General features: G+C 33.8%; 1 protein-coding gene across 1 annotated transcript; it reads left to right on the top strand.

The window, feature by feature from the left end:
• Positions 1-3,228: 3,228 nt before the first annotated feature.
• Positions 3,229-22,334, top strand: LOC132281571 (sister chromatid cohesion protein PDS5 homolog D). The gene is made up of 13 exons (XM_059783269.1): positions 3,229-3,351; positions 5,672-5,875; positions 6,027-6,208; positions 9,116-9,242; positions 9,332-9,499; positions 10,671-11,501; positions 11,640-11,744; positions 14,210-14,295; positions 18,284-18,335; positions 19,631-19,717; positions 19,812-19,855; positions 21,292-21,363; positions 21,499-22,334. The coding sequence occupies exons 1-13, from the start codon at positions 3,229-3,231 to the stop codon at positions 21,989-21,991; spliced, it is 2,574 nt and encodes an 857-aa protein (XP_059639252.1). The 3' UTR covers positions 21,992-22,334.
• The last annotated feature ends 867 nt before the right edge of the window (positions 22,335-23,201 follow it).

The raw sequence follows: 23,201 nt of genomic DNA, 5'->3' as shown, positions 1-23,201 counted from the left end.
TGTCGTCTTTTTTTTAAAGCATTTCAAATTATTCAAAGATCCAATTATAGGAGGCGCATGTACAATACTTACGGCTTAGATAAGTCCGGTACACGGTATGTCAGGTACACCCAATATCTATTCCAACTACAGATTTTTATTTTTTTTTTTATTTTTTTTTTGCCCTTCTAACGAATTTTCATTCCTCTTTCTCTATCCTTTTTGCATATAATTTGTGATATGGATCATTGTTTGACTCAAGACTGATCTTAAGGGTAGTTTGGTCTTTTTGGCATGAGTATGCTACAATTTTTTAAGTCTAAGGGCTATTATTACGTTGTTGTTGTTGTAAAAAATAATTAAAAAAACACTTTTATTAATAGAACATGCTATTAGTAGAAAGTATGCTTTAGTGATGTATTTTATAAAATAAGTTTTATACTTAAAACACTTTTATAACTTTAAGTTTACAATATTAGCCATGCACTAATAAATCTGTGCACTACCTAAATACTAATTATTGAAAAATTTTATTGGCTTCAATAAATACGATGATCAAGTTGTTTTGAATTTATCAAAGCACCTCTAATTTAATGGTATCTTCCCTACTTTGTGTGAACAGATAAAATAATAATAATAATAATGTTTTTGCTTTTTTATTTTTAAAAGAATTAAAAATTCTTTTTTTATTGTCATTTCATTTTTTGTTTAAGACATATTATTTGTATTTAACACTAAAATACAAATGATTTCAGCATATTTAATGTAATTATTAATTTGTATTTAATTATTATCATTTAGTAATCGTTAACCAAGCAAATAATTCCTGATCGGGGTGGGTCTTGGTGGCAATGTTATAGTCCAATACTCCACCCTTAGGTTCTTAAACGCGGGCTTAAAGGGCGACCCAAGCTCAGTTCTGGCGACCCAACCCATTCCAAATGGGGTCACCAAATTTGGGCCAGAAATTCTTAATCTCTATATGGGTCGTCAAATTTGGCGATCCGTTTGGCAACTGCCATGTCCACTTTTGATTTTTTTTTTAAAAGGCCCAGCATTGTTCAAAGGCTATTAAACACACTGAGATTAAAGAGCCATTAGGCACCCAATTTTTGTTTTTAATATTTTTAAGAATAGTTGTTTAATTTCTTTTATTTCATAATGAATATTATATTGTTTAATTTTTTTTAATATAACCGTTTTAAATATACACCTTGAAAAAAAGGAAAAAAATATACGATATCTAAAATTTAGAGTGTTCAAAATATTGACATGACTCTTGAAAATGTTAACGTAACTCTTGAAATAATGTTGACATGGCAATGCTGAATTACCAAAATTTGGCAATACCATTGCAATTGCTCTTAGGACAAGCTATGTGAATAAATGAAAGTAAATAATAGATATGTTAAGTGTGAAAGTAATTTTTTTTTTCATCTACTGATTTGTAGTACAATAAGATTGATTAAGCATCCATGACCATTGGAGTTAACTTTGAAGTAACTATAAGACCAAATTTTAAAGCTATAAATTTAAATGGCATGAAATTAAGGTAAATCTAGGAACGTAGTGGAATCTCAATTTTTCAAGAATAAAGTATAAAAGAGATGAAAGTAGAACCTAAAGTGACTTATTGAACTTCGTTTTCTATCTTATTTATTAAGGAACAATTAATTCTACTTTTACAAGTCATTTTAACAATGCTCGATCTCTCTTCATATGGTCAGATAGTGGAATATCAATCCTCCTATAATAGATTATAGGAGACATAAAAGTTATAAAGTGACTAAGAAACAAGACTTGTTTATCTTCACTTTCTACTTTAACATACATTAGTTATTAAAAAACAGTTTTACTTTTAAAAGTCATTTTAACATTACTCGGTCTAGCTTCCTATAGAATTAGATAAAAGAACAGTTGTTTTCTTATCTTCCTTAAAAATCTTCAGAGGACATGCATTTTTTTTTTTTCTTTCTAATATGCTTCATTGGTACCTATAATAAAGTAGCAAATTTCTTTAAACTACCACGGATTGTCTATCTACTTCTCTTAATTGATAGCGGACATTCTTTCCTTCAAATTATACACAAAAATAGGTTTTGAATGATGTCCCAATTAAATCTCTAAAAACATTCTTCATCAATTTTAAAAAATTATTCACTTAAAATAAGTTTTCATCAAATGCATCTCACCCACATTTAATTATCACTTTAAAACAAAATTTCACTTAAAAAAGTTTTGTTGACTCATAGTCACAACTCATTAGATTATGTCTGGTACATAAACTTGAACTTTTAATTTTACAATTATAACTTCTTGATAATGTATATAAAAAATTTTACTAAAGGAATTACAAATTTCTAATTTTATCAAACAACAACATAGCGACTACAAAGACACTTATAAAAATTAAAAATTCATTTTAAATAAGAATTAATAGATAATTCGAGATTATATAGTTTGACTAATGTATCATGTAACAAAAAAAAAAAAAAAAAAAAAAAAAAAAAGGTTTAAATAAGATCGATATATTTAATTGCCTAACATTTTGCGTTTCTCTAAGCCATCTAATAAAATATTTCTGATTGTTTGAGATTGGTCTGTGGTACAATGTGTACCAACACTGTCATTCGTGAGGTATAAAATTAGGTAATTGATCAGTATTAATTGTGTACAACTGCAGTTATGAAAATAAAACAAAAAACCCCCCAAAAAAATAAAGAGTCTGAAAAGTTGTACTGTAGAAGTAGTGGTATGGCAACTGATGAGCGCGCCAATATAGCTGGCTGCAGACTATAGTACTTGTTATTATTCCAAAATTGGACAAATTTCACAAAATTTCTCCTCCCAAAATTCAAAAACCAGAGGGACAAGCAAGTAAATTTGAGAAAATGACACCACCGCATTTACACGAATATACAAGTTTAAAAGCGCCAATGAGCCAGGTGGAGAGACAAGAGAGTGAGGAGGGTATCATCGGATTTGAAACCAAACGTTTAACAAAATTTCATGAAGTGGGCAAAATTCAACAGAGAGGGTCTTTGCATGCTTTACATTTTTCACAAAATCCCCAAATCACCCACCAGCTCTTCACTCTCTCTCTCTCTATGTGTCTCTATTTCAAAAGCATCTGGCTGTCTGTACTTGCATTTCTTGTTGTTGAGTGCTCTGTTCTCTAGGGTATTCAGAGTGTGAGTTTGAGTGAAATTTCAGTTTGGGAGTGTCTTTTGGGTGTGGTTCTGAGCAAAAATGGCTTCGTCTTCATCTTCATCTTCTTATTCTCGGAAGGAGCTTCAAAAAGAGCTCAGAGATAGTGGGAATAAGCTTCTTATGCCCCCCTCTTCAGTTGATGAACTCCTCAATCTTCTTGATGTAAAGACCTACTTTCTCTTTTTTATCGATATCTCTACTACATATGAATACACACACAAGCACATTTCTTTTTTTTCTTTTTTTTAAATCAATGCTAACTTTTTATGGGTTGATAATTGTTTGTGAATCACTGGTTTGGTTTCTGTGGTTTTACTGTTTATGGATAAAATTTGCTATGATTGGGTTGATGATTGTTTGCTAATAAGTGGTAAGAGTGTTTGTGGGTTGATGATTTTTGATGTTTGATCTTTTGCTTCACATTGGTGCCTATTGGGTTGATGATTATTTGTTGAATCAGAGGGAAAGGCCTTGGCACAACGGTTGCTCCATTGTGAGCCCTGAAGGTCATGGGTTTGAAACAAGGAAATAGCCCCTCCCCTTGCGGAGGTAAGGTTGCGTACATCTAACCCTCCCGAGACCCGCAGTGGCAGAAGCCTTTTGCACTGGGTTTGCCCTTTATTTTTTGTTGAATCACTTGGTAGGGTAAATTGATGTTTGTTAATGAATTTTCTATTTTCCACTTGTTTATCACTGATTATAGAAATCTGAATTGTTTGGTGATTGCTTGTTGAATCAATTTTAGATGTCTTTGAGGTGATGGTTGCTGGCTTTATGTGTATTTTCTGTTGCAACAGCTTAATATTGATATTTTGTGTTGTAAATTGATTATCGACAATTTGTTGACTCAACATCATGATGTTTGGGCGTTGATAATTCCCAGTCGCTAACATTGCTATTTGGCAATTCAGATCAATTTTACATGCAACCTCTTTTTAGATTGAAAATAACAAAATGAAAGGTCTTCTGTCTTTCTATTTCATGCCCATTCTTTAGGTTATATGATCAGTAGAATTTTGTGTTAATCGAGTACAATATTAACTCTTGGTTCATAATTTTGTCCTTTACAACTTGTTATGCTTTAGTCATTTAAAACATTATTGGACAGTGGAGAAGATTAAACAAAATTTATGTCTTAGTAAGTGCATTACAAATATAAACTATTCTTCTTATTTTGTTTTTGGTCTTGTGTTTTGAGAATAAAGTAACTTCTATTTCCTTGTCAAGGCCATGGATTCTTTTACTATTGCTTTATGCATCATGGTGTATTTTTCTGCTATATAAAAATTTCACTTGGATGGTTTTTGCTATTTACCAAAAAAGGGGAAAAATGAAAAAGAAAAAGATAAGAGGTTTTAGTTTTTATTTTCTTGGCATTTTACAAATGACTTACTTCGTGAAGCCCTAAAGTATTTTAGTACTTATTTATAAAAATTAGAGGAATGCTATAGTTCTACAATTTTTTTTATTGTTGTATTGAATTAGTGCATTGTCCCATGAAACTTTGGAAGAGTGATTGAATGATGATTAAGATGAGGGTTTAAGATAGACTATGATGCTATATAGGATGTACAACTTACAAAACTAAAAATAAAATTGAGAACATAGTGAAGGATCAGAGATGCTTTTTAACATTCATTTTCTACACTTGATTATTCACAAAGAGGGAAAAACTTAAGATGGTGTTAGTCATATAAGTAAAGTAGGATCGATAAAATGGAGGAGTGCTTCTTGCATATGTTATAACCAATATAGACCTCTAAAATCAAAAGTAAATTATATAAAACAGCTATTTAGACATGCTATACTTTATGACCAACTGTGGAGTGGCTAAGAAACAACATGTTAATAAAAAAAACATGGCCGAAATGCAAATATTGAGATGGATGTATGGAATGATAAGAAAGGTTAAAACTAGAAATTAATGCAATCTTTAGACAGTTGCAATAGAATCACCAATTGGCTGGGTATCATCCCCAATTGCATTTTAACTAGCTGGAAAATTTTGTGCAAAAGCTTTTACCGATTGAAAATAAAAAAGTTCAGATTTAACAAATTTCTTGATGTGGTAGGTTATTATTCGGATCTTCATGAATTGGTGTATTTCTTAGTGATTTATTCGCGTGGCCTAAGTTTTTTAAGAGGTCAAAATTCAGCCTTTTGCTGATGCAATTAGAAGAACATTTTATTTATTTATTTATTATTATTATTATTAATATTATTAATATTATTATTTGTCTTTATATGCTCTCTCTCTACTAATTTTCGTTTTTATGACTTCATTGTGAGTCGGATGTTTACATTATTGTTTTAGTTTGCATTGATTTCTTGGCAATGTTTGGCATTTTTATTACATATTTGCCTTCCTCTTGACATTTGGAAAATCTGGTTGTTAAAATTTGTTCTTTTTAACAGTATCTTTTTTTTCTTATCTGAATGCAATTATCATAGTTTCATTCTCTTCTTTTATTGTGTTTTGTAGAAACTAGAGATTGCTTTAAACAAGGTAAAACAAATACCATCACAATCGATGCTGGATGCAGTTGTACCCTCAATGAAGGCTCTGATTGCTAATGAACTATTGAGGCACCCAGATATTGATGTAAAAATTTCAGTAGTATCTTGCATTAGTGAGATTTCGAGAATAACGGCCCCAGAACCACCTTACAATGATGACCAAATGAAGGTATAGGGAATATCTCAAATGAGCTCTTTCAATTGAACCAATTTACCCTATGAAACAGTTTTCTTGGTTGTAACTTTCTTCAATAATTATGAAAGTATCACATATTTACAGGCTCTAAGGTTTTCTACTTTACCTTTTGGTTAATGCACAGGAAATTTTTCAGCTTACTGTGATGGCCTTTGAAAAATTATCCAACATGTCTGGTCGCTGTTATACTAAGGCTATATCAATTCTTCACACGCTTGCGCAAGTTAGGTCAGTCTTGGTGATGCTTGACTTGGAGTGCAATGACTTAATTGTTGAGATGTTCAAACATTTCTTACGCACCATCAGGTAAGAGTCATAACAACGTTCTGATTTTATCTGGATATCTTTTGTTGGAGACCTAACTCACTATTCCACTGTTAAAAATATTCATAACTTCTATAATATTCTGCTAAGTGATTCCAGTTTCAGAGTGATTGATGTTTTGAAGCAAAGAAAAAGAAAAGAAAGTCCTCTTGAAGCAGTGAGATGGACTAGAATTACTCCAATCACCACTTGAGCCTAAATTTCCAACATAATATGGGGAAAGCCTGAAGAGAAGTTAATTGTCTGATAATATCACAAAATCATATTGATTAAGACTTGTTACAGCAGAGAGAGGTCCATCCCTTATATAAAATATATCTACTAATGACTCGTGATTTCTCCTAGCATAACTTGTAGAATCCCCACACAACATTAATAACATTTTATTACTTCACTAAGCTTACGCTTAGTATTTCCAAACCTTAACTAATAATTAAGAATGAACTTTGACTTCATGAAAAAAAAGTGACTTTTCAAGGCACCATTCTTTATTTGCATCTAGTATGACATGAAGTTAAAGTATAAATATGTTATAACTTGACTTGACCATGTCCAGATCAAGGTTTAAACTTCAATTTCACATTAAACTCTGGAGTTCTACAAGTGGAAAAATCACGTGGAACCACATAGAAGTTTGATATACAAGATCTCTTACAAATAATAAAATGTCTAACACAAGTAAACATAATATTCTGCTCATGTCTAGTTACTCATATATTTGGTACATGTTGATAAGTTGTTTAGAAGTGGTTGTGAATCTATATGGTAAAATGTTCCAACCTATAATTTAAATGTTAGCAGTTTCAATTTTTTTTTGTTGTATCTAAGGACTGCAGTTTTACTAGAAACTGTATATGTAACGCTTGGATTGTATTTTTCAGTCAAATGGTTTCCTAATTCAACTATAACATTTCTAGATCCAGTTTGGTGATTCTGGACCTTTTATGTGCTGGAATTTTTTGAACACATCTTTCACATGCATATTTGCCTCTGATGTATTCATGGAAATCTCTGCCTTTCTTAAAAGACAATGGACTTCAAATTGATTTTTCTGGTGGTGAATGTGATTGTTTTCATGCATGGTGCACATTCAAATTAAAATAATTTCCTTCTTGCCAAAAGGGAGACTCATCCTCTTTCGATGAAGAAGTTTCTTTCACTATCGGTTAAGTCTTCAGTTTGACTAATTGAATGTTTGCTTAGAGAACAGCATTTAGTTATCAACTAACCTGTAATATGGCGAAACTATCCTTTGTTAAATTTAACCTAATAGGATGGGTTTTCCTTGGGGAATATGTTGGAATTATCTATAAAAAGAATATGTACGTGAAGATCATATCGATGCTATTATGTTTTTCTTCCTTTGTTTGCTGAATAGAGATGATTATTTCCAAGTTGAGATCCTCAATGTTGTTAGGGAGTCTATAAGCATATCTTTTAGTTTGGCTAGTATAATGTTGAAGGTGTTTGCATTAAATTATGAATCTGTGGAGTGGGTCGATTGTGCCTGTGAAGACTTAATGATTGGCTTGGTGGTTATCAGTATTAATCATGGATTTCATAGATTCGTTAGTGTGCCGTATTTGACCTCCTGGACAAAAGGTTTGCAACGCTGCTATGCATCTTCCAAGTTTCTCTTTTCTAGCATTGGTATTTTTTGTTATCCTCAAAGTTCCACATGATTAGAATAGTGAGTATTTTAGTCTCTACTAGGGTTATTGTTTTCCTTATCTCATGAAATCTAAACAATGCATATTTGTAATCATAGATAAACCAAGTCAATAGTATCTGATAAGTTGCATTTGAGTGTAGGAAAATGAGGGATGTTGTTGCCTGTTATACACACATATGTTCGATGTAGGACGAGTTGCATTAACAATCTCATACAAGTTCTGCTACTAAAACTGATGTAAGATAAGTGTAACACTCTCCTACTAGCTCTGTTACGGAAGTTGATATAAGAAAAGCAATAGAAGTATTAATAGGGCTTCGTTAATTGAACATATGGTGGGCTTAGGAGAAACTTGTAAACTTTAATATGTTGAAAGAAGTTTGTAGGCTATATTGGGATAAAGGATTTGAAGTTGGGTCTCTTTTAAATTTTAATGAGGTTTGGTCACTGGAAATCCTAGGGAAATACTTCTAGATTTTTTTTTGGCCCTATAACATGGGTTATTTTCTAGCTTTGGGTTGTAGGTCTTTGGTGGACAGTTAGATTAGGCTTATCAAACTAGGATTTTAAGGTTGTAAAGAGTGATAAAATGGATCTAGTTGGATGTAAATGAAGTGCACATCTAAGGAAAGGAGAAGAAGGGTAGAAGAAGAAGCTAGGCACACAATCCCAAAAGAGCTTCAAAAGTCTCAAATAGTAGTCTAAATTGAACTCACTGAATGAGTACGTGTGTGTGTGTATATATGTGGGTTGCTAGACTTGAAATTAGAAATTTAAGACTGACTTGTAAAGTCCATCTAATCAACTAAAGATAAGAAAAGCCAGTAACATGACCTAAACCCATTGTCACCACTATAGGTCATGTCTTGAAAATTATAAAATGAGCAAAATATTCTCGAAAATCTTAACGAAAAATAAAACTGAACCAACAATTGACTAATTCAATAAAAGCGTACAATAAATTTCAACTTGACTCAGAACTTAATTATGCAAGGTCCCAGGTGGCCCCACAGCGCCACACTGAATCAAATCAGTTATTGAAACATCTTTTTTTAAAAAAAAAAAAAAAAAAAAAAAAAAAAAATCTTCCTTGAACAATCTATGGACTGCAACACAAACATAATCATGTGTACGTGTGTGATTGTTTGATATTCTAACAATATATTTCTTCTTTGAGTGACTAAGACATTTATGGTTTATTCTTACTTAATGTAAAGGTCCAACCATCCAGATCAGGTATTCTTAGACATGGAGACAGTTATGACCACAGTCTTGGAGGAAAGTGAAGAAATATCAATGGAGCTTGTTAGTCCTCTTCTGACTAGTGTCAAAAAGGAAAATCAGGTAACTGTAATTTGCTTGATCTTTCATTTTGATTTTTATCATATTCTTTCTTCTATGAATTTAGTGATTAGGTATATCTTTTGTTTCAGAAAGTTTCACCTGTTTCTTGGAAGTTGGGTGTGAAAGTCATAAGAAACTGTGCTGCTTCACTCAAACCTTATCTTAGAAAAGCAGGGCAAACCATGGGCACTGTTTTAAGTGATTTTGCGGAAGTAGTGGTTTCAATATGCCAGGGTGCATTTGAAGGGGAAAATTTGGTGAGTCTCTCCTAATTTCTTACTTCTAAATAGAAGTTTAATTGAACATTTGCTTCTTATAATTTAGTGCATTTGCTTAGGAAGACATATATGTTTGCTTAGTCTAAACCATAAAAGCTCATATCGTGGCAATTCTGTTAAGGTAGAAAACTAGATCTATTCTAACACTTCTCCCATCTCATTTAGAAATTTTCCATCTTTCTTCTGATTATTGGATGAGAGTAAACACAATTTTCAGTTTTTTACTAAAACTGCAGCCTACTTTATTTCTGCAGCAGTCCTTTATATAAATGTATATAATACTATAATAATCCAGGAAATCCACATTTTTAAATAGCACTGCGTTTTCAAAAATAAGTTTGAGAAAAACAAGCAATCTCTGTGGTAGCACCAGAAATGTTGTCAAAGAGAGTTTTACTGATGAAATGACCATAAGGATATAAAGCCACAAAACAGACAAATCACTGGAAAGGACATAGTGTAATAAGAACAGTGACTTACCCGACATGGATTGTGAAGAATTACCATCTTTCAAACAAAAGAAAAAGAAAAGAAAAGAAAAAATGAGTTACCACTATGCTACTGTGAATCACGTGTGTAAACCACCTTGAATTGTAATGCATGTAAAATAGTTTACTGTCGTCGGATCATAACAAGAAAACGTTGATCCTTGCTTCATAGCTGGGATTTTAGACTCACTGACGGGGCTTAAACATTACAGCAACATGCCCTTTATGCCTTGTATCTTATTCTGGGTGTATAATGGAGATGCCTTGCTATGATTATTATGTTCTAAATTTTGCATGAAGTGTCATTTTTTTCAATTACGTAAAAGGAAAAGGGATGCTAAATGGTCTGGTTGTTGACATGATTAAATGTTACTTGAATCTTAAATAAGTCCAGTAAATTGATAGTCATTATTTTGGATTAATTGTTCTGATTCGTTGACTTGAATGCTTGAGGAAAATGATCTGGAAATTAAAGTTTCAGGTGACCTATCTCCAGCATTTAGGTCTTTCTAACTGTACTTATGATGTTAGTATAGTAATAATTGTGTTGTAATGTAATGGATTAGATGGAGATGATAAAATGTTCAACATCTATTTATTAATTTTCAATTATTGCTTTCTAATATTTAATACTTATAACCATCATAATATCTGTTAATTAGGTGGTAGTAGATCTTGAGTCGGATGCCATTTATACTAAAGAAATTGGTCCATCTGTGGATGAATCTTTCAAGTCAGTAATGAATGATAGGACTACTCAAACAAGGAGTGATGATACTATGAGTGATTCATCCTCTTTGGAGATATTAGAGCGTGATTGTCAGACTGAGCAGCATGAAGGTACTGATGCAGGAGTAGAGGCGCAACCTGAAAATTCAGACTCCTCAATTAAACCAGAAGCAGAGCCAGAAGAGGTTCTTCCAAAGAAAAGGGGCAGGAAACCTAATTCTTTAATAAAACCGGAGGAGGGCTACGACCATTCTTGGATTACTTTACGAAGTAAATCTGAAGGCAAAATAGATTCCAAAAACAAACCCGCGATGGGCCAAACTAAAGAGGAGACAGTTCCATCCCTGGACAATGTATTTGAAAAGAAGGAAGATGGGGTCCCCAAAGATCCTGAAGGAAGGCAAGAGTCACTGGGCCGACAAATGGTTGGTAAGAAACAGTGTGGGAGAAAAATTACTTCTGAGAAGCATGTTACTGAAGTAACAGGAGCTTCCTTTTATGAGGGAAGTGATCTTAAAAGCAGTCGGCCAAAGAGGAAAGGGAGCCTAATAAATCATGAGGGTGGTCTGGATTTGTTGTCAGTGCCAAAGGGAGGTTTGCTGAGTGATAAGCTTGAGGAGAAAGCTTCACGATATGCAGATGTCTCTTTGAAAAAGAAATCTGAATGCGCAAGAGAATCCAAAACAAAACCTGCAATGGGCTCAAGTAAAAATGTGCTTGCTGCCAAGAGTAAGAAGCATGTTACTGAAGAATCTAGAGACAAGGTATCAATTGAAAAACTATGTTTTTTTCTTTTTAGTTTTTTTTTTTTACTTTTGTTTTTTAAATCTTTGACAAGTGGTATCAATATAAAGTGTTTGTCATGCCTTTAACTTCTGATTTTTCTCTGGTGAGCTGCATAGAAAAAGGAAAGGTCTATAACCAAACAGTTAGCCAAAGATGAGAATCACTTGCACAAAGTTTCAAAGAAAAGCTGCAAGCGGAAAAATACTCAACGAAAAGATGAGGTATCATACGTTAAAATCAGGATGACTGGTATCTGATTAGTAGACTTCATGCGTTCAATTATATATACAAATTGGTGATCATTTTGCTCATGTGGTATTGTCTGAATATATTCATTTTTTGTTATATTTTTAAACAAAGTCCTTGTTGATTGTCAATTATGCTATATGCGCTTCTTGTTAAGTGGTGGTAATTGAAAAACACTAGGTGCTTATTTGCTCCATTTGTCCCAATTCAATATTTATATTAATTTTTAATTTTTTTGGGAAGGTTAAACAAACACACACACACCCATACCTCCACCGAGGCTCAAACACCCAACCTCCCCTTTGGGGAGGACAGCTTGTACCAGCTGGGCCATTGCCCATTTGATTATTACATTTGATTTTCTTTCTTCATATTATGGTTCTACGAAGAAAGCAGTGAGTTGCTATTGGAATGAATCAGAACTTGATGGATTTTAATGTATAATTATAGTCATTGTGTTGCATAGAGAACTCTTATTTCATGTCATCTTTAGAGAACTCATACATACACAAATAAAATGCAACGTATTCTGTGCTTCTAATGTTTAAACATAATGAAATAATTAAAATTACAATCATCATTTTGCTAATACAATGAATTAAGGAAAGCAAAATAAGGAACCAAAAACAGGGAAGCCTATCATCTGAAAATGAACTAATAGTAGATATAAGAAAATGCATGACTAAGAACTCGAAAGAATTTCTGAAATAATATAAAAAGCTGTTATAAGAAGTCCATTACCTACTGTGGTTCCCATAACCACATTAATAGAGGATGCTGAGACGGGAGAATGGGGTAAATATTGAACCCTAAGCATTTCTACTGTGTATGGAGCCGGCTCAAACTTGCATTATCACTTGAGCTTTTATTACTGTAGCAAGCAATGGCCCCTAGATATAGTATACTGCATTATAAGCCATTTAGTTAAGTAAGAGGATATTAATATATATTTTGATATGTGATAAAGAGTTTTAATTTGTAAATTGTAAAGTGGAAGTTGAAGATAGACCAGAAGATTTATTGGGGGATATATGGACCGTAATCCTAGATTTTGATAATAGAGTTGGCGCAAGGTTGTGATCTAGACCTAGAGGAGAGGTGAATAGGTCTAAAAGATATTAGAGACCCATAAAGATTAGATTTAAGAAAGATTCATCTTAATAATGGAAATTGAATTTAACAAATCTCAAGATGGACACATAGCCATGGCCTTCAGTCTATCCGTCAATCGACCACAGTGCCCTGTCCTATGAAAACAGGATTTTCAATAAGGAAACTTCCAAAAACACTTTTATGCATTTCAAAAAGCATTTTAATGCAACATGACATGAAACCTAAGAAACCCTAATTGAATGAATGCATATGAACATGAACCCTAATTGGTGAGTGCATAATTAAAAGTTGTGATTACCGTTTTTCCCTTGAATGTAGCTTTGATTCCGATTTTTCTCTTGGACTGAGGTAACACAACTAAACTCACTAATTTTGAAAAATCTAATCAAAAGACCAATAGGCCAGTGGCCTAGTGGTACCAGGCCCCTACTTTCCAAAGGGAGGTCAATGGTTCGAGTCTCAATGGAGGCATGTGTGTGTGAGTACCAACTAAGAAAAAAAAAATCTAATCAAAAGCTAAAAAAAATATAGAGATTCCAAGTTTTGAATGGAATTTTCCAACATAATTCCTATTGATCTAACAATCTTCCCCTTCAGGAATTTCGTGACAAAACTTCATAATTAAACAATACATTGAAATTAAAAATAGAAAGACTCAAACTTTGTCGAACTTTGAGTAGCTTGTGGATGTCTTCACTTAGAGTTAGTAAGGAAAGATATGATAACATGTGGTTTAGCAAATGCTTTGATATTAGACACGAATAGAAAAATAGGATTCATGTAGCTAACCACAATGTTGCGAAATTAAATAGAAAAAAATAGATCTAACACAGATTTAGCATGGTTCACCCAAAACTAGGGCTACGTCCATGGATTGCAGGGATTTCACTATGATGATCAAGTTGGGCCTGGTGTACAGTATTTATCAGTCTCCACACTATCCATCACACAAGTAGTTGGGAAAAGGTGTTGTTGTTGTTGTTGCTCCAACCAATAAAGAAGGCTAAAGGAAGAATGTGGACAGATAAGTTGTAACCATGTGGAAAATGTTAAATTTCGAAGCTCTTAAGTGCCTATAAGATGTATGTAAGCGTGGTAAACTTTGTCTTATTGAATGTTTGTGGTTTATGAGATTTCTTGCTAACCAATTTAGCATCGGTAATGGCAAATTATGCTTATAGTATTTCTTGACATTTCCTCCCACAAATGATATGTTGTATTTGTATTGCTTCCTCTCCATTTGTGAGTCTATCTATAAGTTAATTGCTGTATGTTGAGAACTTCTGCTCATCCCAATCTTATATGCACGCCAATCAATTCAATTCAGGTTTCTGAAATGCTCCCTGGTTTCAACGATTATGGTGAACAATTGGTTGGTTGCACTATTAGGGTTTGGTGGCCGATGGACCAAATGTAAGTACCATGATTAATGAGATTATGCTGTCATTTAATATCCTTGTTCCAACTTAGATAATTTGTCATTCTATCAAATTTGTTGTGTCATCGACTTAAAACAGAATTATATATATAAATACACATATATATTTTGTCCTAGCAAATAACTCACAGACCCATTTGTCCTGAAGGGTGCTTAAACCCTCATCCTTCCACTTTGGGAAGTAGAGGAGATACTAGTGGGCTACAACGTTTGGGTAAATAGTATTATATCTTTACATATCTTCCTTTGGCCACTATTATATCAAAATCCATTCAAGGCTCCACCTTTGATTACTTATTTGGGTTGGAGTCTTCAAGATGTGTTACTTGACATTGCTGTTCCACATATGTTAATCTCAATTCCCAATAGCAATATCACTATAGAGAGAAAATTGAAGTTTAAGAAATAGCAAGGTAACTTTGGTGCATGACATATCCAAAAAAATAAAAATAAATAGTAGGTGGTCTTGGTACATGATTAATCTGATATTTTATTATCAGAAGAAGCAGATTTTTTGCTACGGAAGTTAGATTCTAGGAGGATTTCAAGAGGAAGGCATTTTAATTCAAATATGTAGCAATTACATCCATTGATATATTGGGAATGACTTTTAGTTGTTGATGGAGAGACAAATGGCCAAATGGTAGTTTCTCTAGAAACAGCCAAAAGGGTCATCTGAAGCTCCTAACATCATGTTTGGTGGGAAGGAAATGAAGAACATCTATGGGGGCTATGGTGTTGCATGGATATGGACGTATTCATTTTGGTTTATGGGAATATTATTGGACTCCAGCAGTGGATAGACTTTCATACTAGAGTTTTGTAAAAGGAGATTGAGTACTTCTTTCACTATTAAGAAGCGCTTGGAACTCGAAAGATTCTTCGTAAGAGAATGCTTGTAAAAAAATTATGATGATTGGAGGGCAGAAGTGTTGGGTTGTTATGTGAGAGAAGTATTGCTGGTGTTATAAAGGAATTTTATAGCATTCCAATTTGCAGATGGGATAACTTGCCTTAACATGGGTCGTTATCATTGAGTTGATATATTAATAGATTGTTCTCATTATATGTTACTCATTTCACGGGCCTTGCGTCAACTAAGTGAATATTACCAATTTTTTTCATCTCACCCTTGAACCATCACTCGAATTTAGCTTATCTAACATATGTTCTTCCTTAGCTGGAATGATGTTCGAGTAAGGCTTCTTTTACTGGTACTGTTTGTCTACCATTTCACGTGAAACTATGCTACCACAATTATCTGGCATTCCTGATTTAATTGAAGGCTTCCCTATTAGATGAAGGACCTGCTTGGTTTGTAACTTTGAAAAAACAATTTTCTGTTTTCAGAGAAATGAAAATCAGAAAACTGTACAAAAACTCTGTTTGGTTCAGTTTTCTGAAAACTCAGTTATAAAAGGCCTGTTTTCATAGAACTGTCTTTTATAGTTCTCTGAATACAGTTTCTTGAGAACTATTTTCAGAGTTACAAACCAAGCATGCCCTATGTTTTTAATGGGTTTCACCAAAAAATCTGTTTTGCCAACTCTAAAATGGGATTTCTTCTCCCCTTCCCTTCTAGTGGTTCCCTTTTTCCATCTAAGTTTACCTCTTTGTCAAATTCCAGTTATAGCATTTCTTCTTAAGCTAGTTAGTTCTCTTTATCATCTAGTGTTCACATTTATTTGGTTATTGGGCTTCAGATGATGGTTTAGTTACTTTGATTGCTTCTTAGGGCTCTTTTTTTTTTTTTTCTTTAATCTCCAATTGGTGTTTGATAGAAGCCTGAGTTATGTCAAGTCATACAACTATTAGAGACAAAATTTGCAGCCTGAAACCCTGGAAAATTGCATTGTTGAGTAGGAGGGGTGTATGATGGACTTCACGGTTAACAAAGGTGACAAATGAAATCTTCTGTGCCCAAAAATGTTCTCACCGTGGTAAGTGTTGAATGAGAGGAGACTGGATTGAGGGTTCAATTCTTATTGTTTATAACCCAAAAAAAGGATTCATTGTTGGACAGGAAAGTGATAGCATTTCGACCAAGATCACTAAATGCTCTTCATTCCATTTTACAGTAGTTTTTTTTTTTCTAAATGGGAGATGGTTTTGCATTATATTGCAACAATTGACACTTGACAGTCACCATAAATAGAATACTGGTTACTTCAAATTGTTGTTGCACATGAAGAGAAAATTAAGTCTTTGGAGTATTTTTGTGGCATGGATCTTTACATTATTCTTTCTAAAGTCAGTAGGGTGTCCCCATATATGCTAGTGATAATTTGTGATGTTCGTTTGTTTGGCAGATGGTGTTCTATTAATGGGAGTTTTGACTCATTTTCAATTTTTTGTTGCATCTGGAATGAACAATATGTAAAAGAATTTTAGGAAATTGAGTTTTAGCTCCTTAAGCATTAGGATATCTTGCTTAGTTAGGTTTTGGGGTATATATACTTATCTGAAAATTGTTCTCTCCGTTGGTTTTGTTTTGCATGCTTGCCTATGCTAGGCTAAAGCTCTATTATAGAATAAACAGAAACAATTGTCGGGTTTAAATTGTGTTTGGATCTGGCATCTGGCAGCAAATTGGTCCATGTTTTGATGTAGCTGAACATGACATTGATTTGGCAAGTTGATGGGTAGAGGCAGATAAATTCACTCGCTCATGATATACATTTTGTGAAATCTACTTATAACTTATTTATAAGGTTCGGACTATGTTTCATATCAACTCAGAGCCATAAAATTGCAAGTTAAATCAAAGAGAAGTATATAACAGTTAGGGTTGCAACAAGAATTCCAATGTCTAGAAAACCAAACCCAACTCTACTCAAGGAATCCACTTCTATTAATTGTATTTTGTCATTCTGCTGTCACATGTTTTCTTACTATCTGAACTCATCTTAGTTTTCAACTTTTCATCTTCCCCTTTCACTAATCTCTTCCTCATTGTTGCAGTTATTGGTCTCATCTTAGTTGATTTTCTTTCATTTTATCCCCAAACGTGTTTATTTGTAGTTTTTATCCCTTCTTGTCTTACCACAAACCCATCTCAACAATTTCTTAAACAAAAATCAACTTGAAAAATAAATGAAGCTCGTGAGGGAAGACCAGCATTTGATTTTAAGACCAGCCATAAAATGATCATACATAATTACTGTTATGTAATTTATAGGGTAGAAGAGAACCTAACAGTAGTGGTTCTAATACTTTCTAATTTTGATGGAATTGATGAATTTCACTTCAAATCGATTAAATGCACTTCAGTTCTGGAAAAAAAACCAAAAAACAAACAAAGAAAGTAGAATATTAAACTATATGCTTATACAATGAAGACCGATATGAATTAGAGGTTAAATAGCTGTACTATGCGGTTCTTCTCACTTTTTAAATGGTTAAGCAAAGGATTGCTTTGATTAAAGAAAACTAATAAATTTGTAATTTTTTTTCCAAATTAGGGTTTTATATGTTGGATTTGGCTGGTGAGTAAAGGATGTGATTCATCTGAGGTAATATATAAATAGAATTGGAATGACTTTTGGTAGTTGGAGTTATTTGTGTTCAATTTAGCATTTAGCAGTTCCTTTACGTCATGCCAGGAGAGGAAAATCAACTTTTTTGGCTTATAATGTTTTGACAATATGAGCTAATGCAAAAATGGACTCTGCTGGAATGGAATCCAGCCTATAAAGTTTTTGAAGTGCATAAAAATTAGACTTGCAATGTGATCCAAATGTTCTGTGAACTCTTTGTCGTGTATTCCGCTTTACATCATTGGACAGTACTGCCTGCTTAGTTTGGTGAAGGGTTGCTGAATGTGAGTCGAGATCTTGATGTTGATGCTAACTGACCTTGAATAATTTGATCTTTTTAAGTTTATTTTTTTGCAATGACATCTGTGACATTTATTTAGATGAAAATTCTAATATACATTCTCATATTCAATTTGTCATTCTACAGGTTCTATGAAGGCGTTATTAGTTCTTTTGATCCTTTAGAAAGGAAACACAAGGTGAGAAGACTATCACTGGGTCCTATATGCTTTTTTAAGAGAATTTCTTTAGAGAATATACATAACTAAGTTCAAGCATCTCTAATAAACTTTTAGAGTAGTTGCTACTTAACATGGAATCACAGCAGCAGGTAAGATCTTAAGGTAATTTCTCACTGCCCATACTCAGAATAATTATAATTGGTGCACCTGTTGGCTCACTCATGATGAAGACTAGCCATGCATGAGGAAGGGTGTTAGAGAATTTAAATAATTAAACACACCTTCTCTGACACCTTAAATTCAACTTTTAGAGTGGCTGGTGGTTAACACATATTGCTTTACAACTCATCCAAAGTCCAAACCTGTCTTGGGGTCCTTTCTGCGAATCCTTTTTGCTTCTTCGCTATCTCATGTCATATTTAATGTTAAATTGTGGGCTATGTCGAATTTTGAGTTTTTGACTCACGCTCTTCCATATTGTTCTCTTGTAATTTTACTGCTGTTGCTTGAACCAAATCACTTCTATCATGTGGAGTAGGAGTCATTGGTTGGTGCAATGGTAAAATCTTGGATGGAATAAGCATGAGGAGGTCAGTTCGTCTCTGAGAACAGTCACTTTGTGGAGTTTATCTAAAATACAACACACTCAAGTAGATAGTGAAATTCCACATCAATAGATGGGGAACTTATTTCTCACACCTCTGGGGTAACGGAGTTGCATAATGCGATTTTACCGCCTTGCTTTACCACATAACAGTCTACGACAACCCCGAATCAAGAATTTCCCCTGTTGCTCCATAGACAGAACTCTCCTCAGGGTGGCAATTCCCCTCAAGCTCCTCAACAGTACATGTTTTGACTTTTGCTCGGCAACTACATCAAAAACCTCTCTTCTTTCACTCTAGTTGTCAATAAACACACCTCTCTAGTCTTGAATAGAGGCAGGAATCGAAGATTTTCATAATCTATTTTCATTCGTAAACGTCTTATTCTAAAACTCGATGCAACAATGACTGTATTGATGCTGAATTCCCAAATCATTATAAGGGGGAGGTTTGTCAAGTATATACCGAGGTATCCACTGTCGCTGAGGGTATGGAATTTCGTGTTGGGCAGGAAGTGTCTCCTAGCAAGGTGAGCTGTGTGGTTCAGTTGTCTTTGAGAACAGTCACTTTATGGAGTCATCTATATTGACTGCACATTACCAGGCCTTCTTAATCGACTTTTCTCATCCTTTTTTTCACTTAGTGGCACACAAATTCTTTTCTAGTTTTTTCTTAATCTTTTCATCTATTCTATGGCTTTCTTTTTAGGTATTATATGCTGATGGAGATGAAGAAATACTGAATCTCTGTTGGGAACGCTGGGAATTGGTTGGGATGAACATTTTGCCAGATCGAGTGAGGATTTTTCCTGATTCTGTTTTTCTCCCTTTGTCTGTTTCTTTTCCTCATTTTTGTTTCTTAAATCTTCCTGGCTCACTTTGAATAACAGAGGCAAGAAAAGGATGTTCCAAGTCCCGATGCTATATCTGACATGTAAGTGTTGTTTCTTGACTGATATGTGGCTTTTCCCTTGATCCTCATAATAAATGTGTATCATATGTGATGTTTTTAATCCAAATATCTTTAATTGGTAAAGACCACCATCTTTAAATTTTGTTGTTTGCAATTTATGTCGCACTTCAAATAGAAAACTTGAGTTATACATATAGAAATTATAATATTGCTGGAAAACTGTTGGTCTTTTCAATTATTTGTAAACTTATTCCAAAATACATGATTGTTAAAAGCAGCTTACAATTTTATATTTATAATGCAGCTTCAATAGTGCTGCTGTTTGCATATCTCCCAAATTTTTTGACAGTTTCTTTTATTGACCTACTCAACTGACTAACTAAACAAACTTTTAGAACATAAACAAAAACTAAAAATCAAGATTATAAAATCTGTTTTGAACGAAATTTGCCAACTGAAGTCCAATTGAACTAAAACTTATATATCATGGCCATACCAGTATTTTTCGCCTTCTATGAGATATTTTACCTCCAGCAGATTGGGTATTGAATACTCCTGTAATTCTGAATCTCTCTTTCTTTATTCTTCGTCTTATGCTCAAGTTGACTCTGATATTGTATTTAAAAGAGATTGTTAGATAGGTTGAAGCTCTCTCACTGATTTTCAAAATGAATCTAAATTTTCTTCTTCTTGAGGTTGGAATCTAGTATTGTTGCATATGGTTGTCAGGGGTATAGAATAGTTGACTTCCACCTGTGTGTTTGTGTGTGTGTGTGTGTGTGTGTGAGAGAGAGAGAGAGAGAGAGCAAGCCCAGTCCCCCCAACATATGCAACCAGTAATCCATGCTTCCTTGCCCACGGCCACTAGTAACCAGTTTTCAAGCTACTTATACATACCTGATATTACATGAAGCTAGAGTACATGATTTTAGTGTTGGAATTCTCTTGGTTACTAAGCTTCTCGCTGAGGTGGCTTGACAAGCACCTTCTTTGGGAATTAGTTGGGGGTATAGCTGGGATCTCAAGGGCTGGAGTTTAATTAGTAAATACTTCTAAGCTGTTTTTATTTGTCTTTTTTAACCCACATCATGAATAGAGCATGTGATAACCGCTTCCTGAAGGAATCTTCTAAGTAGTTCAAACCCCAAACCTTAAAATTTACAAGGGAAAGATTTAGCTAGTATGTTAGTTTCCTAGAATGCACGTTACCAATAGGAAAACTTATTCAGTTTTTATTTCCTAAGCACTTCAGAGTACAATGGATCACTGCAAAGAACTAATGAAAAATGGTTGAAAGATATACTATATGCGACATATCCTTAAATCCTGAATTGGCTTTATAACAAAACAAAGAAAGAAAAATGGCAGCTGTGATGGTTGTTTCATCATCGTACTGCATGTATGGTTTTTATTTTTTACTTGATCTCTTATCGTTTTTGGTTGGTCAATTTGGGCAGGCAACAGAAGAAAGGGACAACAAAGTCAAAGACTTCCATGAAACAAGAAAAAATGGACAATTTGTCAAAAAGGTTGGTTTTTTTTTTTTTTTTTTTTTTTAATATTAATGGATATTTGAAGGGAAAAATCCTCTCTGTGTTATCATTTTATTCCCTTCCAATGAGCACTGCACCGTTTGGCACTGAAAGTTCTGTTTTTTCTAGCAGAGGTGGAGCCTCTGCCGGCAGACCAAATGTCAAAGCCACAAAATCAGGCAGACCCACAGATGTTTCTGTCACGGACGCCCTTAACATTGTTGATAAATTGGGAGACGACACATCTGAACCAAGCAGAAAATTGAATGATGGCCAAAAATTTACCAGCAAGTCAAAAGCTGAAACACCTATGACGATTCCGAGGATCAAGCGTGGCACCTCCCAAATTGTAACCAGGAGTGAAATTGCCAAAGCCGGTGATGCGTCCTGTATTATATCCAAGTGTAAAAACACAAAAGCCGATAGTGAATCCAATACTAACAATGCTAAACAGAAACATATATCCTCTCAGGCGAAATTGGGTGGAGATATGGGGAAAGAGAAGTTGACAGATCCAGTTGACACACAAGAAACCGAGACACCAAAACCAAAGAAGCAGCGAGGTAGATTGGTCAAAAGCTGGGCAAATCAAATTCTTTCCCAACCTGATCTTATGCAGAGTTGAAGTTCTGTTTTATCTTTTGTAGTTCTCAATATATGAGCTTCTGAGGCCTTGTCTCTAATCATAGGCACATAGATGTAACTTTTGTTTATCTTGAACTGAAACTTAAATTTGGCGGCAAGGCATGTAGGGTTATATTATATGAACAATGGGTAAGTTATGGTATAGGATAGTGTTTGGGGCATTTATTTTGTCCTATATGTATAATCTCTCCTTGGCTGTTGAACTTTTGTAATTAGTTTGAACAGCCTGGATTTTTGTTATAGATGTCTTTTATCCATAGTTTTGAATGATCACCAACTCTGATGTTACCAATGCTCTTTTACTTGTTAGCATCTTTGTTGATCTTTACCACCTTTATACTTTTTGCAATTAAAATTTAGCGTGTTAAGTTTCATTTTTACATTTCCATCTCCATGTCATAATTTTAGTAAAATGATCCTCTTAGGCAGGCGCCAATCGCATTCAATTCATAGGTATCTGTTGTTTTTTCACCATACTAATAGATGGATTTATACTTGGTTTGTTGATTCGTTTTGCTCTGAATCTTGACTGAACATTTCGATAGAGTTGCTTCAGTGAGATGCTGATCGAAAGCCTTATCTTTGGACCAGGGAAATAATCCGAAGTGAGTTTCTTCGACTATTTGATCATTTCTGGTTTCTTCTTCTTGTGAGACTGGAAAACCTGGTTGGTTACTATATTAGTATATCTCCGGAACATTGGGTACCAAACACCTCCTGTTGATTGATGTGAAAACATAGTTGTTTGTCAATGTTGTTGTATCAAACGATTCAGAAATGAATTGGAGACTTGCCATGTGTCTTCATGGTCTTCTAGAGCACGTGGATAATATGCTCAAAAACAAATCTTGGGCGTTGAGATTTACTTACCATTGACATTTTCAACAATGAGCTAAGACTTGGGATGGTTCTAACACAATTGAAAATGCTGAAGTCTATATAACTATATGAGAAATTGAGATACATGCGGTAGGTATAACAAACCCAAAAGAGGCAAAAAAAAAAAAAAAAAAAAAAAAATAAATAAATAAATAAATTCTAAAGTCTATATAACTATATGAGAAATTGAGATACAAGCGGTAGGTATAACAACCCCCCCCCCCCAAAAAAAATAAAAAACAAAAACAAAAAACACACAACAGTATCGTGGGACCCAATATATACAAAACTAAGAGTAAATTTGATTGATC

The sequence above is a fragment of the Cornus florida genome, unplaced genomic scaffold, assembly GCF_030987335.1.
Source record: "Cornus florida cultivar Cherokee Brave unplaced genomic scaffold, ASM3098733v1 CherokeeBrave_3.0.0_Hap2_Chr11, whole genome shotgun sequence".
Lineage (NCBI taxonomy): Eukaryota > Viridiplantae > Streptophyta > Magnoliopsida > Cornales > Cornaceae > Cornus > Cornus florida.
The sequence above is the reverse complement of the archived record's forward strand: the minus strand, read 5'-3'. Positions and strand labels throughout refer to the sequence as shown.

What these genes read in the sequence shown, in the direction of transcription:
- LOC132281571 (XM_059783269.1), top strand. Translation starts at nt 3,229, where the DNA reads ATGGCTTCGTCTTCATCTTCATCTTCTTATTCTCGGAAGGAGCTTCAA. An exon ending in TGGTGGCCGATGGACCAAAT is followed by an intron (nt 14,296 to 18,283) that starts GTAAGTACCATG and finishes GTCATTCTACAG; the next exon opens with GTTCTATGAAGGCGTTATTA. An exon ending in CCCGATGCTATATCTGACAT is followed by an intron (nt 19,856 to 21,291) that starts GTAAGTGTTGTT and finishes CAATTTGGGCAG; the next exon opens with GCAACAGAAGAAAGGGACAA.